The sequence below is a fragment of the Mandrillus leucophaeus genome, unplaced genomic scaffold, assembly GCF_000951045.1.
Source record: "Mandrillus leucophaeus isolate KB7577 unplaced genomic scaffold, Mleu.le_1.0 Scaffold259, whole genome shotgun sequence".
NCBI classification, from domain to species: domain Eukaryota; kingdom Metazoa; phylum Chordata; class Mammalia; order Primates; family Cercopithecidae; genus Mandrillus; species Mandrillus leucophaeus.
In genome coordinates, this window is record NW_012102687.1 from 3,256,638 (window position 1) to 3,272,800 (window position 16,163).

The 16,163-nt window shown below is 37.1% G+C and overlaps 1 protein-coding gene across 2 annotated transcripts; it reads left to right on the plus strand.

The window, feature by feature from the left end:
• The first annotated feature begins 5,160 nt into the window (after positions 1–5,160).
• Positions 5,161–13,397, plus strand: NPY5R (neuropeptide Y receptor Y5). Of its 2 annotated transcripts, XM_011983982.1 has the most exons (5): positions 5,163–5,300; positions 7,024–7,063; positions 8,566–8,697; positions 8,789–8,861; positions 11,269–13,397. In XM_011983982.1, exon 5 carries the CDS (start codon positions 11,278–11,280, stop codon positions 12,613–12,615), a length of 1,338 nt encoding a protein of 445 aa, XP_011839372.1. In that variant the 5' UTR covers positions 5,163–5,300; positions 7,024–7,063; positions 8,566–8,697; positions 8,789–8,861; positions 11,269–11,277; the 3' UTR covers positions 12,616–13,397. The 2 variants fall into 2 exon arrangements, with proteins under 2 accessions (XP_011839371.1, XP_011839372.1); XM_011983981.1 differs by lacking the exon at positions 8,566–8,697 and having other exon boundaries at positions 5,161–5,300; positions 7,024–7,067; positions 11,269–12,937.
• Positions 13,398–16,163: the final 2,766 nt, after the last annotated feature.

Consider the following 16,163-nt stretch of genomic DNA (forward strand, 5'->3'; position numbering starts at 1 on the left):
TACTCCTTTTTCCCATTCTTACCACACAGATATACCCTCTGCCATCAATTACGTGCTTGCATGTACATAACCCTTAATCTTCACCAAAAGTACAGATCCCTCTCAGGTTTCCTTGGACAGTATGCTTCTCTTGTGCTTCTCTGCTCATGGATCTGATCAGCAGCGTCATTCTTCTCCCTCAAGCCAGAACCTAAGAATCGTCCCATGTGTGTATTCCCCTCTCTCTCACTCTCACTCACAAATCCAACTGATCTCAGATTGCCGGTGATTTTATCTCCTAAATATCTCTCATGTGTGTTCTTTCACCTCTATCAAGCTCTACTTATTTCTCTGCTAAATGGTCTAAATCTATCAGCTTTTTTCACAGCCCTCCAGCCATATCAACTTCCCATCTTAAATCTTTTAGCTGCTTTCCATTCAGATGTCTCAAGTGAAGGACCAAAGACATCCTTTTTAATCAACATTTTCAGTATCATCCTCCACCCTATACACTGCAGTCATACGAAACCATTTGCATGATTCTGAACACCACACACTCTCTCACCTTCATGCTATTACAACATTTCTCGCTTCTCCATCCCCTCCATCTGCCTGTTTAGCTCTTACTAACCCTTCACATTTCAGTTCAAGTGTCTTCTCAGCTATAAAACCCTCTGTTACATCCCCAGTTTATTTTTAAGAACGAATTACCTAGGAATATAAATAAGAAATCAACCTAGAGTTTATTTCAGTTGCAGAACTTATCACATTGTATTGCCATTAATTATGTAGTTGCACATATCTACAACTATACTCTGATCTCTTACTGACAATGACTGTTGTTGTTGTTGTTTTTCATCTCTTAAACTTAAGAGCCTGGAAGGGTATCTAACACATCATAGGATACTGAAGAGGTTTTGTTGAAAGATTGAAAAACTAGGACTAGGGTAAGACTACAAAAATTTTGAATATCACAAATCAAGCCCATTTGTTCATCTCAAACATTAAAAAAGTGTCTTCAGCATTCGCAGCTATGATGGGTGATTGCTACTTTATGCATATACATTTTATGCATAGTTCGCTTACTAATACACTCCTTCTGATGATCTGCCTCATATTTTTGGATATTCTTATGTGTTAGCTCTGCATCATCTATTAGGTATAAACTTGAATATGGACTCTACTTCCTTTGAAACTGCTTATAATGTCTACTTGAGGAACGGTCTCATATTTTTTCTACCTGTTCAATAACATATTTTAATAGCTGTATTACCTGTGAGAATGGTAAGACTAAGAATGTGGTAACATACATTTTGAAGAGCATATAATTCAACTTTTGATCCTGGGCTTATGCTTTGAACAGTTCTGTAAACATTCTTTTTAAAGACTAAAACAAACCAACATACCAAAAATAAATAAATAAACTTTTTCCCTTTCATTTCCACTTAAATATAGTAAAGCTATATTTAGACTTATAACTAGATTTAAAATATTAACTACAAAAAATAGATAGGAAATGGAAACATTTTAAAAAGTATTACAGGATACTTATCTTTTCTCAGAGGAGTTTTGAACTACAAAAAGAAATAATCGTATGGCCTATATATGGATTTACATAATAAAATGTTATATTGTCAAAGGAATCCATGCTCTCTTCTTCTTGTATATATATTTGTGCTGCAAAACTGAAAAACAATATAATTAAAGAATGAAGTACTGATATGTAAGACAGCCATAACTTTTTGAAATGAATAAATAAAATATAGTTAATAGTAGCTGCAGGGAAGAGAATGTGCCAATAATAATGGAAAACTTTAACATCAGTATTTTCTTTGTAAATTTTAATGTAAAGGGAAAATAAACAATGTCTGTGGCTATCAAATATTTCTGAAGATCTAAAAAGATGGTTTTTCTACACATATGTTTGTAATGCATGCTCATTAATGGCATACAGTCATAAGTAGTCAGGTCTCAACGGGGACTCCAGATCTTCGATTCAAAATATTTCATTTACAGACAAAGAAAATGAAGACTGAAAAATCAAGTGCCTGTCTAAAGCCACACCACTAATTTGAGATCAAGCCTGGCTACAACTCAGTTATTCTGATAAGTGTCTATTATAAAAATATGTATGTGACATATGAACATATAAAATACATTTGTATCACATCTATGTGTGTATGTATTTTTAACATGGATATTTGCTAGTAAAAAGAATTATACATTCTTTCTGAAAATCAGTCACTGCTTTAAGGTCAAATCATTAGAGCATCAAAAGGATAAATAAAGTGTTGCTTAAGGAGCACAGTATTTATCAGAAGTCAATAAAATGTTAATGATGCCCCTGTAGGACCTCAAAATTGTCGTTAAGTTTTCTGGGAAATGGACTCAATGTACACGATACTTTGGGCAAAACTTTTTTTCAATAGTTTTTGTTCTCTGAAAATAATAATAATAAAAAAATCATGTATTTTAAGTTCTAAATATTGATTTGTATGACAAATCATTACTATTTCAAAGAAATCAATGCAGCATAGAGCATCATAAAATATTTTGATAACATATCTTTTAAGCATTAAGGATTTAAATTTACCATGGTAGGAAAAGTGGATGAAGAAACATTTACTCTTAAGGAGTACAACGAAATCCTCAGAGAAATAAATGCACTGTTTTCTCTAGTTTATTTACCCATACTTCTTCCATAACTAATATATCAAAATCAAGTATCATTGGAGATTATACCAAAGCACTTTAGTCATTGCTTTCCACAAATGGTAGCTGTTATTAAAATGCAACAGTAGCTTTGACAAAAACCACAGTCATGTTCCTCAGCAAAATGTTACCCCAGGAATTGTTGGGCGACTGTTTTACTGTTCAATAATTTGTCTTAGGAGTCCCAAGTGACCTTTAACTTTTACCTTTCTTTCGTAACTGATAATTAACTGTAATAACAGGGCAATAGCCAGTTTAATTTTGTAACATGCACAAAATCCAACTTAATTTCCCAAATGAGCATTTTATAAATAGTGAGTAGGAAAAATACATAAAATAGAGGTGGACATTACTATTTCTGTTCTGATATTCCCCTCCGCTTAAATGTTACTCCATAAAATAAAAATAAAATTATTAGGTTCTACAAAGAGTAACGATGATCAGTCTCAAATCCATCCTGGGAAATTTAAAGGTAAAAGCACCCTCATCTTCATATCTTTCTCTTTATGTAGCATATTGCCTAAATTTGTACATTGATAATGTCCTCAAAACAAAAATCTCTTCATAACTTGTCCACTCCAGATGTCCTTACTACTGTGTATTGTCACATGTATTTAAAGAAGAAATGCCAGCTCCCTTTTTGAGACTTGTTTGTGGGTGCAGTGGGAAGGGAAAATGGTCAGGTTAATTACAATCTCTGTGTCAATGGCACGTGGCCTTTTATTTTCAATACTCTAATAACAGTAGCTTCACCCTAAAGGTTCATATCATCAAAATAGAAAACAAAGTTTTGGAAAAGAAAAAATAAGATTTGTTTTATACTTTTAATATGCAAAAGCCTGTAGCATAGACTAGTGTTTTGAAAGACAGTCACAATGGGGTTCACTTGGAAGTTGTTTTAAAGACAATGTGTATTTGAAGTGTACATGTTATGACTGTGCAAGAGATGGAAGGATAGAAATTTATGTGGCAATTTGTACTGCATTAACCGCAGAGACGGTGGAATTAAGAAAGTCTAAAAAACAAGCCTTATTTTCTCAAGGTTATTCCTTCTTGACACTTTCATCCCCTGCTCCCTACTGCAGAATCCCAGGTGCCTGCTCAGAAGGCCTATTCTGTTAAGCTTTTGGGGAGAATATATTAATATTTCAGAAATAACACACAGAAGAATAAAACAGGAACTGTGTTTACTTGAGTTCTTTCAAAGCTCTTGGATGGCTCTTTGACTGATGAAATGGCAATCTATATAGATCCCCTGAGTATTGAAAGCTAAAATTCAGCAGAAAGGACGCACAAAACATTTTCTTTGACCTGTGGTATAACAGTGATGGCTGCCCCAGATGTGAGAATTACAAGTCACAGTGCTCCCAAGGGGTACAGTTCTCTTCGGTTTATAAAGAGCTAGTCCCACAGGACTCTCTACTCAGCAGGAGATGCTGTCTGTTACATAATAGTTCTCAGTATTAAAGGGTACAATAACTATACCCTTTCTCATGGTAAAGCTATGTCCAAAGACACACGGACCTCTACCCAATCTCTCTTTTCTCCTTTCTCTCTCTTTCTCTCTCTCTCTCTCTCTCACACACACACACACACACACAGAGAGAGAGAGAGAGAGAGAGAGAGAGACGCGCGCGCGCGCACCTAAAGTACCTGCCAACTAATGATTAGCTAAAAATAAAGCAAACCTGCGCAATACAGATTTGGAAACATTAGAGATGGAAATCATGTTGAGAAGGAACAGAAGGATAGGGTTTTTTCTTCTTCTTTTGTGTGGGCTTTTTTTCCCGTCTTTTTTTTTTTTTTTTTCTTTTAACCTATGACAATTCATTTTTAGCCCTTCGTCTTCTCTTTGCTATTGAATATAGTCTTGAGCAACGTTGATTTCATTTCAGCTTCACTCCCCTGCTCTTGCCACTTGCCCACACCCACAGCTGCCACTCCTTGGAGTGGGGAAACTTCCCTTGTATTCTGCTGGGCGCATCCCCGCAGACTCCCTTGCCTCTCCTGGACATTGGGTGAGCCTCCCCACCGCCACTCTTCCTTACTTCAAAAAGGTGCAAAGGAAGAGCAGTGTTCTGTTTGTCTTTTTTTCTTTCTTCCTCCCCACCCCGCCCCCGACAATGATAAAACCTGAGACTCGAAGCTTGTTCTCAGGCATACTAAGCACTTAGGGGCACAGCCATCCTCACACCAGTTCAAGACTTCTCAGAGTTCACTACACAGGGCTGGGGGCTGGACTGGCAAAACTCGATTTGCCCATCAAGTTAACTTGGTCGGCCTGGGACCCGAGGCCAGGGTGAAAGGGCGACATCCCGGGGCCCTGTGGCTTCTCCCTAGAGCGCCCAAACAGCGGCGTAGGTCTGGGATGCCCCCGGCCCCCGGATTTGGAAGAGGCTGGCGCGGAGCAGGCGCCCTGGAGCAGGGTCTCGGGGGGTCCCCGGAACAGTCACGTGTTCTCGAGACGCCGTTAAACCCCCGCCCCCTCTTCCCCACCGCCGCCTCCAGGTCTTGCTCCTGCTGTTGCCGCCGCCGCTGGGGTACAGGAGCGATCGCGCTGGGCCGCGCTCCCGGGAGCCCAGGGCCTGCAGCGGCCGGGGCGCCCCGAGGTACGGGCTCCCGCCCCTCCCTGCCAACCCCTTTCGCGCCGGGTAGGCCTGCACCCAGGGACCGTGGCGGGTCCCCGCGCGGGCTGCGAGTCTGCGCTGGTCCTGGGAGCCCGCACCCCTGTCTCTGGTGCCAGGGCGTTGTCGGGGGTCCTAAGAGGGCGGGGTGGGGAAGGTGAAGGGAGTGCGGCTGGAAAAATGGGGATTAGGGTGTCGGAACAGACACTTGTCAGGAGTGAAGAGACAGCGCAGAGGGTACTGGGCTGAATTCTTTCCTACCGAGCAGGTCCCTCCAGTTCCCAACTCACCCGGGTGGTGCAGGCGCGGGCCGAACCCGGGAGGAGAGTGTCGGGGATCTGCGAAGGAGCCTCCTGGGGAAGGGGCGAGGGATGGACAAAGCGCTGCCCCGGGCTAGACGCACTCTTGCTGCAGCCCGGCTGGTCTGGAGCTGGGAACGGCAGCCCGCGGGGTGCCCGGGTCAGGGCTCAGCTCTAGCGGGTCTCTGGCGAGGCCAGGGGCGCAGCCCGCGAGGCGCCACTCAAGCCGTCCAGCTGCCGCGCAGTCCAGCGCTGACCTGAGCCCGGGAGGCAGCCGCGCTCCAAGGTTTGCGCTCCTATTTGCAAGGTGTCTTCATATGACAAATGCGAGAATAGCAAACATCCATAGAACTCGAATTCCAGAAACGGGAATTCTTTTATCCAAGTTCACAGACCTTTAGTTAATCTTTTAAAGGAACTGAGGCGTTGTGTTGGACCAAAGCCAAAACGGTTTTACCATAGACCATGGAAAATAGCGTAAGGCTCTTTCAGAAGAATCTTGCAGTTCGAATGCAATTTTAGATTTCAGATTTCTCAAGGGAAGAGAAACTCTGCTGTTAGAATTTGGAAGGGAGGGTGGTGCATGCCTGTGTGTTTGTCAGCTGAGCAGAGCTGTATTTATCTTTCCAATTCAAATTGTGCCAGATTCTGGCTTTAAGAACAAACCATGGGAATATTTGAGAACATGGAATCATGCTGCTGTTCCATGAGCACAGCAAAATAGACAATAGTTGATATTGTATCATTGCAGGAGGAAAAGAATTACATATATTTTATTCTTTTGTGTGATTGTCATCCTTTGTGAGAGTGATGTATATTTTCATAAGGCAAGAAATTATTCAAACAAATAAACCTTATTTAAGTGTACAAGTCAGATTTTTAATATCCTTTGAATTCCCTGAAGTTCCTCCTATTATTCTTAAGAACACTTTCTTAAAATACTTAAAATCTATTCAGAAGGTTTCATTTGTCTAGGTGTCAGATATAGAAGAGTTTATAAGAAAATTCCAGTAAACCTCTGAAAAGACATTATTTTTTATAAGTTGCCATAGTTTAATAAAGAACTTTTATTTTTCACACTTTTTACTCAGAGATTAAAGTTCTGTATTTCAGCCTGGAAATTCTGATGGTGGGAGATACAACTATTATAAAAGAGAATGAGTAAATATAGTAATTAGGTATGACAAAAATTTCATGCTGTCGATATCAGATTTCTTGTCAAATAATATTCCATGTTAAAATATTCTTTCTCTGGCTATATTTCATAATTTCTGTAGCAATCTGAGAAGATTCACACATATCATTACTTTTATAATGGATAAAATATATTGCATAAGAATGTACAGCACTCATAATAACACTTGTTGAGAAGTAGAGGGTTGTTAAACATATTTGCATTTCCATTGTAGGTCTGCTGACTGTGATTTTCAGGAAAAAGGAAGGGAAAAGGTAAGTTTAAGGAAAGAAATCTTGCTTTTTTGTTTGTTTGTGTTTTCATTTTAAGAGTGTTCCTGTACCTTAGATTTTCGACTTAAATCTGATTGGACAAAATTTTCCTAATGTTTAAATTATCCCCTGGCTACCAGGAGGCACTTTAAAAAAACTACATATCCACCACCACCCCTCCCCCACCCCTCCTCCGCGCCTCCAGCGTTTGCAGTATTCATCATTTAGTTGTAAGAAAAAATTCTTCCTTCTTTGGAACAAAGATTCACAAACATGCTCATTTTGTGCAGACTATATATTAGGTATTGTATGTGTGTATGTTTATGTGGTAGATGGTGTGGGGTGGGGCTAGAGGGAGAGCAGGAGAAAGTTGACTACAGTCGCACCAAAATAAAATGAATAAATGAATGTGGAATGAATGAATGAATGCTAAAAGAGAATTTTTTAAATTTGCTAATCAGTCTATCAGTAGCTACATAAAGTATTCATTATATTCGGCAATAATACAAGTGTCCGTGCTATAGTGAAATAATATACTACTGTCAGTCAGGAGAATGCCATTCATTTATTAATTCATTCATCATCCAATCTGAGGCCTTTTACATCTCAGCAATCTACAGTTACTCAGGGTGTGAGCTTGAATTAATCCATCATAGAATATTCTTGGCATAGCACCTTGCATTACTCATCTTTATGCTTAGAGCAGAGCAGAGCACCTAGCAAAATATATGTTCAGTAAATACTTCTTGAATGAATAAAAGAAGGAACAACTAATCATTCTTAGCTATTCATTAATAGAAGGAGTCTACCCTTTAAAATTATATACAAATTATGTACTTTCTTAAAATACTCAAATATTTTAGGGAATGAAAGAAGCATCCTCAGTTTTTTCTCCAGTGTTCAATGAATACTCAAGATGGCATTTATTTCATCTTCTTACTAAGGAGATGTGGTTTTATAATTTAATGCATTCAATATTTTATGTGCATGTATTTAAAATAAAAGTTTTAATAGCAGACTGTACAGTCATGGAAGCAGATATACTTCTTTTTTCGTTTACATTTTTTAAATGTTTTGTCAATATATCTTGCAGTTTTAGTTTCATGTTGCTTGTGTGATAGCCTTTATCAATGAAGATATCCAAATGAAAATTTAAAGTGCTAAACTCTCTTTGTTGTCTATCTAGGTATCTCCTCCTCATTGCATTTTGGGGCCATTTAAAACATCTATAATTTCAATGGTTCTCTATAAATGTATATATAAAGATACATATACACACATATGTATGTACACACAAATTTATAGTCATACTCTATCCTGAATTTTCCCACATTGCCAAGATGATTCATTTCTGTTATTTTAAAGCAAGGGAAGTTAAATTGCTTTTCTAAAATGATTGGTAATGAATATTTACTTTAGCATCCACTATGTGTAACATGCTTTATTAAACATTATTTCTAGAATGAAAAATAATTAAGACTTTTATCTCCATTCGAATATAATAGAGAGATCTAACCACATGGATTGGAGAAAAATCTGAATTTTAGACTCAAAACTATGTTGTTTCTATTACCACAAATTGTGCTGCATCTTCTCTTTCTTCAAAAAATTTTGGACAGCAGTTTTACACTAAGTAAGTAAGTATCATCCACAGTTCCATGATCCAAAAAGGCACAAAGCCACTGTAGAAGGGGCCGTCTAATTTCTCTCTTGTTCTTGCTTAGGAAGTACAAGGAAAGGCTATCAGTAACAACTGACCTACCACAAAGTTAGAAGAAAAGGATTGATTCAAGACAGGTAAGTCAAGGGAAGAACAACTAAGCAAGATTGCAGTTACAAGCAGCCTGTACACATTATAAATATAAATAGGATCATGAATAAGCTGAATTGAGCCAGGGGGTCATCAGAACTCAGGAAATTAGGCAAAAGCACCAGTCAAAGCTGTTTTGATTATAAGCTTGCTGACCTATCCAGAGTAGGTGCTGAGAGGCTATTGACTGGGAATATGATGAATAATATGATTCAGTAGGTCATGCGAGTCACTTTTGTACCAGGTGTTCTTTTTCACTGAGGCAATATCAATGTAAATTGTTGGCTAGGGTCTAAGAATGAATGAATACAATCCTCAGTCTTTGAATTAACTTATCCTTTAAAAGGATGTAGTTAGCTTCCAGAAAATAATTTGGTCAACATAGAATCACTTGTAGAAGTTGTGAAAAACTTATAACTTTTCTCATAGCACAAGGATGACTCTGTCATCCTGTTTGAAACTTGCTATATATAGAACTGAAGTTAAACTTACTTGTAATGAATGTATGTACACAGTAGTATTTGCCATTTGGAAATTTATTGAACTAAGACCTATAGGTCCCTCATAAATTAAAGATAACAGTTTTTACTATAAATTTAAATAAATGTATTTTTATAGTTTTAGTATAATTATTCAATTATAGATCTAGAAATAAGTAGATCAACATATATTAATAGGTAACAAAAGTGTTTTTTAAACTATGTGTATATCACAATCTCTATGACAGTGTATTTATTGGAATTAATTTGCTTGCTGGTTTGTGTTTTCTGTAGGAAATTCTTGTTAAAAAAAAAAAACTTAAAGTGGCCAGGCACACAGTGACTCATGCCTATAATCCCAACACTTTGGGAGGCCAAGGTGGGAGGATTACTTGAGGCCAGGAGTTTGACACCAGCCTGGGCAACATAGGCAGACCCCATCTCCACAAAAAAAATAGAAAGATTAGCCATATGTAGTGGCATGTACCTGTAGTCCTAGCTGCTTGGGAGGCTGAGATGAGAGGATTGCTTGAGTCCAGGTGTTCAAGGTTACAATGAGCTGTGATCACACTACTGCACTCCAGCCTGGGCAACAGAATGAGACCCTATTTCTAAGAAAAAAAAAAGTGTTTTTTTTTTTTTAAATGAGAGGAAGGGGTCCTTTTGCCCCTTACTGGTATGTTATGGGCAATTTAGTGCTTCCTCAGGCAGTAGCATCAAAAGTCTAATATGTAGAGGTAAACATGTAATGCCATTGAGGTATGACATTAATTTAATTTGAAATGAAAAAACTTATTACTGGAAGTTATATTAATATCACTTCTACATTTACATTTAAGGTATAATGTTTTCCTTGAACAATGAATTCATTGACTCATTCATAAGGCAAAATCTATACACAGTTTTTAAATTAATAAGCAAGTTAAATTTGTTTGTTTGTTTGTTTGTTTAAAAAAAAAAACACCAACAGCACTGCTAGTCCATCAGTGGTTGTCCTAATCAGAGATAATCTGGCATATCCCAAACGATTGAGGATTGGTCACAGAAAGATGTCATCATTCGGCATTGTATCTACACAGTCAACAGTACAGCTTGACAAACAGATTTAATGAGTGCCTACTATATGCACCTAGGTCATGAGATAGTAATCCTATTCTCAAGGCGCTTAAATTTGAACGTTGTATGAGCTAGGTGATATTTGTTACTAGAGTTTTGTTTGAATATTTTATTCTCTCATAAACATTTACTTAATACCTGCAGTGGTAAAATTACTCTGCCATGTATTGGGATGGATTCCAAAGTGAGTAAGAGATAGTTTCTGCTTTCCCATTGCTTGTAAATAAACAAGGTAGACGGCTAGGCATTATAATGCAATGAGAGCAGATTATGATATGTAGCATCAGACAACTGTAAACAGAATGTTAACAGGAGTTCTGAAGAGGAGATCATGTCCAGCTGAGTTGACCAGGACAGGTGACTTTTAAGTTTGGCCTAGATTGAGATAGAAATGAATAGAATTTTTATGGTAAGATTATGTGACTATACTATGTACCAGGTATATTGACTTGGAGAATAATATTAATCAGTGATTGTAAAGCATATATCTTGAAGTTCTTGTCTACATTTGCTTTTTCTTTCCTTACGTTATTTACTACACAAATTTTAAAAATACAATCTATTATCTTAACATAAGTTAATACATCTTGGAAGTAATGATAAAATTAAACTTACTATAATCATTATTGGCTGATGTTTGCACTGCACTTGGAACGAGTTAAAGATTTCATAAACTTTCTTAGGAGATTAATAAGGTCATGGGAGCCGATTGTAAAATTTAGTTTCCGTCTGAATAGATTAATTTAAAGTAGTCATGTAATTTTTTTTTAGGTTGATGACAAATGTCTTTTTATTCCAAGCAGGACTATAATATGGATTTAGAGCTCGATGAATATTATAACAAGACACTGGCCACAGAGAATAATACTGCTGCCACTCGGAATTCTGATTTCCCAGTCTGGGATGACTATAAAAGCAGTGTAGATGACTTACAGTATTTTCTGATTGGGCTCTATACATTTGTAAGTCTTCTTGGCTTTATGGGGAATTTACTTATTTTAATGGCTCTCATGAAAAAGCGTAATCAGAAGACTACGGTAAACTTCCTTATAGGAAATCTGGCCTTTTCTGATATCTTGGTTGTGCTGTTTTGCTCACCTTTCACACTGACATCTGTCTTGCTGGATCAGTGGATGTTTGGCAAAGTCATGTGCCATATTATGCCTTTTCTGCAATGTGTGTCAGTTTTGGTTTCAACTTTAATTTTAATATCAATTGCCATTGTCAGGTATCATATGATAAAACATCCCATCTCTAATAATTTAACAGCAAACCATGGCTACTTTCTGATAGCTACTGTCTGGACACTAGGTTTTGCCATCTGTTCTCCCCTTCCAGTGTTTCACAGTCTTGTGGAACTTCAAGAAACATTTGGTTCAGCGTTGCTGAGCAGCAGGTATTTATGTGTTGAGTCATGGCCATCTGATTCATACAGAATTGCCTTTACTATCTCTTTATTGCTAGTTCAGTATATTCTGCCCTTAGTTTGTCTTACTGTAAGTCATACAAGTGTCTGCAGAAGCATAAGCTGTGGATTGTCCAACAAAGAAAACAGACTTGAAGAAAATGAGATGATCAACTTAACTCTTCATCCATCCAGAAAGATTGGGCCTCAGGTGAAACTCTCTGGCAGCCATAAATGGAGTTATTCATTCATCAAAAAACACAGAAGGAGATATAGCAAGAAGACAGCATGTGTGTTACCCGCTCCAGAAAGACCTTCTCAAGAGAACCACTCCAGAATACTTCCAGAAAACTTTGGCTCTGTAAGAAGTCAGCTCTCTTCATCCAGTAAGTTCATACCAGGGGTCCCCACTTGCTTTGAAATAAAACCTGAAGAAAATTCAGATGTTCATGAATTGAGAGTAAAACGTCCTGTTACAAGAATAAAAAAGAGATCTCGAAGTGTTTTCTACAGGCTGACCATACTGATATTAGTATTTGCTGTTAGTTGGATGCCACTACACCTTTTCCATGTGGTAACTGATTTTAATGACAATCTTATTTCAAATAGGCATTTCAAGTTGGTGTATTGCATTTGTCATTTGTTGGGCATGATGTCCTGCTGTCTTAATCCAATTCTGTATGGATTTCTTAATAATGGGATTAAAGCTGATTTAATGTCCCTTATACACTGTCTTCATATGTAATAATTCTCACTGTTTACCAAGGAAAGATCAAATGTGGAGTCATATAAAATATATTTATGATAACTATTTATGTATGATAAATAGAAATTTTGTTAACATGAAATTTAATTTATGTGAAAGATTTCTGGATTTGAATGTCAGTTCATAATATATGGAAGATAATTTTATGTGTTATAGTAGGATTAATTTATTTAGTTGTGTAGTCAGTGTCAATCCAATCTGTAATTTCATTTTAGAAAGTTGTATTACCTTCCACTTCCATGTTGTCTTATAAACAAATGAATCGTGTTTTTTGTTGAAACTAAAAGTTATGTGTAACCAACTCAGTACTTTTGTCCAAAAATATAATAAGAAAAAATTTTTCTTGAGGAACTTTTAATTTCAAACTTGAAGAATATCTACCAGCTATCTATATTCATTTCTACTCCACAGGCTTCTTAATGTTCAGTTTGTGAAGTACAGAAAAAATTTAATATGCCTAGAAAATCATAACTAAATGACAACTCTATGCCCAAATTATGATTATAATCTTCAACATTAAGTATGGTTTTGAAAGTCCTGTAGGAAAATGCTATTGCCTATTGAGGATTGGTCAAATTGTCAATTTAACTCCACTGTCCTAGTAATACACGAGTAATTTACCACATAAAGAATTTTAAATCCTTTCCAGACTCATTATACAACATTAAACACTACCAATAAAGTTGTTTTCATATACATCTTTTCTATTCTAAAATGTGAAGTCTAAATGGTATCTGTATTTCCAATTATTAAATAATTTTAAAGAATATTTTAAATGTGCACAGATAATTAATTTTTTGGCCAACATATAGAATGATTAACATACTTTATACTATTTCAATACTGTAGTTTCATATGCTGTCTTATTAAATTGAGGTCAGTCTTTTCAATCATTGAAACTTTGTGTTAGCCTAGTCTTTTAAAGAACCAAGTCTCTGAAAAACAATAGCATATTTGCGTATATGATTCAGATGTGCATAATAACATTGATGTCTTCAGTTCCTATAACTGATTTAAACCTTTTCCGTATTGATTCCTGTTCATAATAAGGGAAAACAATGAAAGAAAACAAATACAAAAGCTCTAAGTTTGTAAGTAATAAGCCATGCTGGTAAGTATTTAATTAATTAAAAATCCAAAATGTCTATGGGGCATTCTTTATGCCCTCCTTCTTCCCTGGATGATATCCACATACGGGAAATTGATGTGATTTCTTGCCATGCGGGAAATAGTGCTGGTCCACAAAATATCCTCTACTGGTTCCTGTTGAACTCCAGTTGAGGCACAATAATCTTGCCTTGTCTCTGTGTTACATCAGGCTCTGATGTACCATGTATGCTCTGTTCTCAACAAGGTTAAGGCCTGAGAGTCCAGCTCCAGAATCCCCAACCCCGTCTGACATGGTAGGATTGATACTCTCATTGACTTAAACTGTCATTACTTGAGTGTCAGCCACATCCTCTGTTTTGTTCAAAGGTTAGGCTGTCTACTCTGTGGAGTCTTGCTATGCAGTCAATGACATTGCCCCTTGCCAAACGTGGAAACTATTGGAGAACTTTACATTCATCACTGGAACTCTGCAGGAACTTATGAAACACTGCTCCTCACACAGATAACAAAGAACGGAGGCAACTTGGGCTTACTCAGGCCTTCTCTCTACTCAGATGTGATAAGCTGCCCTATCAGCTCTGTTGTGTCCACTCCACGTTGGTACAATAGCACTCTGCTTCTCAGTCCTTCTTTAGACTTTCAGCTATAGATCTGGTCACAAGCCCCCTCTGCTTTTAGCTTCCCTCGAATCTTTCTGGTGCTATGTGAGTGCCTTTCCCAGGTTTTTATATTATAGCAGATGGAAAAGATGAAAAAACTTGATTCACCTTTGCTTTTCTCTGTTTTCCTCTTTACTTTTTATTCTAAGGGATTCTCCTTTTTTCTGCCTAGTAAGAATGTTCCTCACTAATATCATCTCTTTTCTCTGCACTGTGACATAGTAGAGCTATGTTAATCAAAGTTTGCTTTTGGAAGGGAAGATTTTATGATTAAAACTTTTTTCTTCTCTCAGTCTCACCATGGACAAAAGAAGAAGGGGAAGGGGAGTAATCTGGAGACTAATCTCATTTAAAAGCAATTGGTATTTGCACTTTCACTAGCACAATTAATTTCAAGATTTGATGTTAGTGGCTGAAGGGAAAAAAATCTCACTGATAAGGGCTAATATAAATGCATAGGGAGGTGTTTTATCCTGTTAGAAAAACTTACATTAGCAAGTACACAATAACTGTCAAACTTCACAGGTTTTATAGCTGTTGATAGATGAGTTTAGTTAAGCTGGATAAACTAATTTGGGGCTCTTAAACTATTGAACTCGAAGCAAGAAATTTTTCTTTCCTAAACAGAAATAACTGAATGTTCTTAATAATTGAAAGTTGAGAACTGTGGATGGGTTGGTGGACAGAAGTCATTAAGATTTGGATTAATGGTTTTAGAAGATTATTATGAATAATGATTTATTTTATAGACACTTGCTTAGTGAGTTAAACAATTTATGTTCATTCAAGTCTCCATTGCTCAAAGGCTGATTATCTTTTTCCTATTCTCTCCTGGTGTCTGACTTGATTACTTGTTCAATAGCTTCTTCACAAAAGCATGGCTAGGGGAAATGAGATGAAATTATAAACAGTCACCCTCTTTACTTTTTTGCAATTATTTAGTAATATTTAATTCAGGAAGAGATATTAAATTGGGCATTAGTGGTTATTTAAATTATTCCTGACCAGACATGGTGGCTCACACCTATAATCCCAGCATTTTAGGAGGCCAACGTGGGAGAATTGCTTGAGCCCAGGAGTTCAAGACTAGCCTGGGCAATGTTGGGAATCTTGTCTCTGCAAACATTTTAAAAGTTAACTGGGTGTGGTGGCTCATGCCCGTAGTCCTAGCTGCTCAGGAGGCTTAGTTGGAAAGATCACTTGAGCCCAGGAGTTGGAGGCTGCAGTGAGCCATCATCATGCCACTGTACTCCAACGTGGGGAGCAAAACCCTGTCTCCAATAATATATATACGTGTGTGTGTGTGTGTGTGTGTGTGTGTGTGTATATATATTCCTGCCAGCTATGTTGCCCATTACTGTGAATAATAAAACACTAGATTAAAAAAATAAAAAGCTGGCAAAAGCACAAAAAGCAATTCAATTAAATGAGGAAGAAATATATATGAGGATTATTTTAACCAACAGATATCTATTGAATATCTAGTGTGTACTAGGGATTCTTTTACATAACAGACCAAAAAGATCCCTACTCATTTGATGTTGGCCTTCTGGAAGGCGGGGAGTCAGTGGCAGGAGGTGAACAAGCAATAGCAATAAGAACAATAAAATGAGATATATAGTAATGATACACTATATACATACATGTATTGTTTGCAAAGGCTACCAAAACAAAGCACAGCAACATGGGTGACTTAAAACAACAGATGTTTATTGTCTCACAGTTTTAGAGACTAGAAGCCTGAAATCAGTGTGTCTG

Bases quoted from the DNA above. Each gene is read 5' to 3' on its own strand.
- NPY5R (XM_011983981.1), top strand. From the start codon at position 11,278: ATGGATTTAGAGCTCGATGAATATTATAACAAGACACTGGCCACAGAG.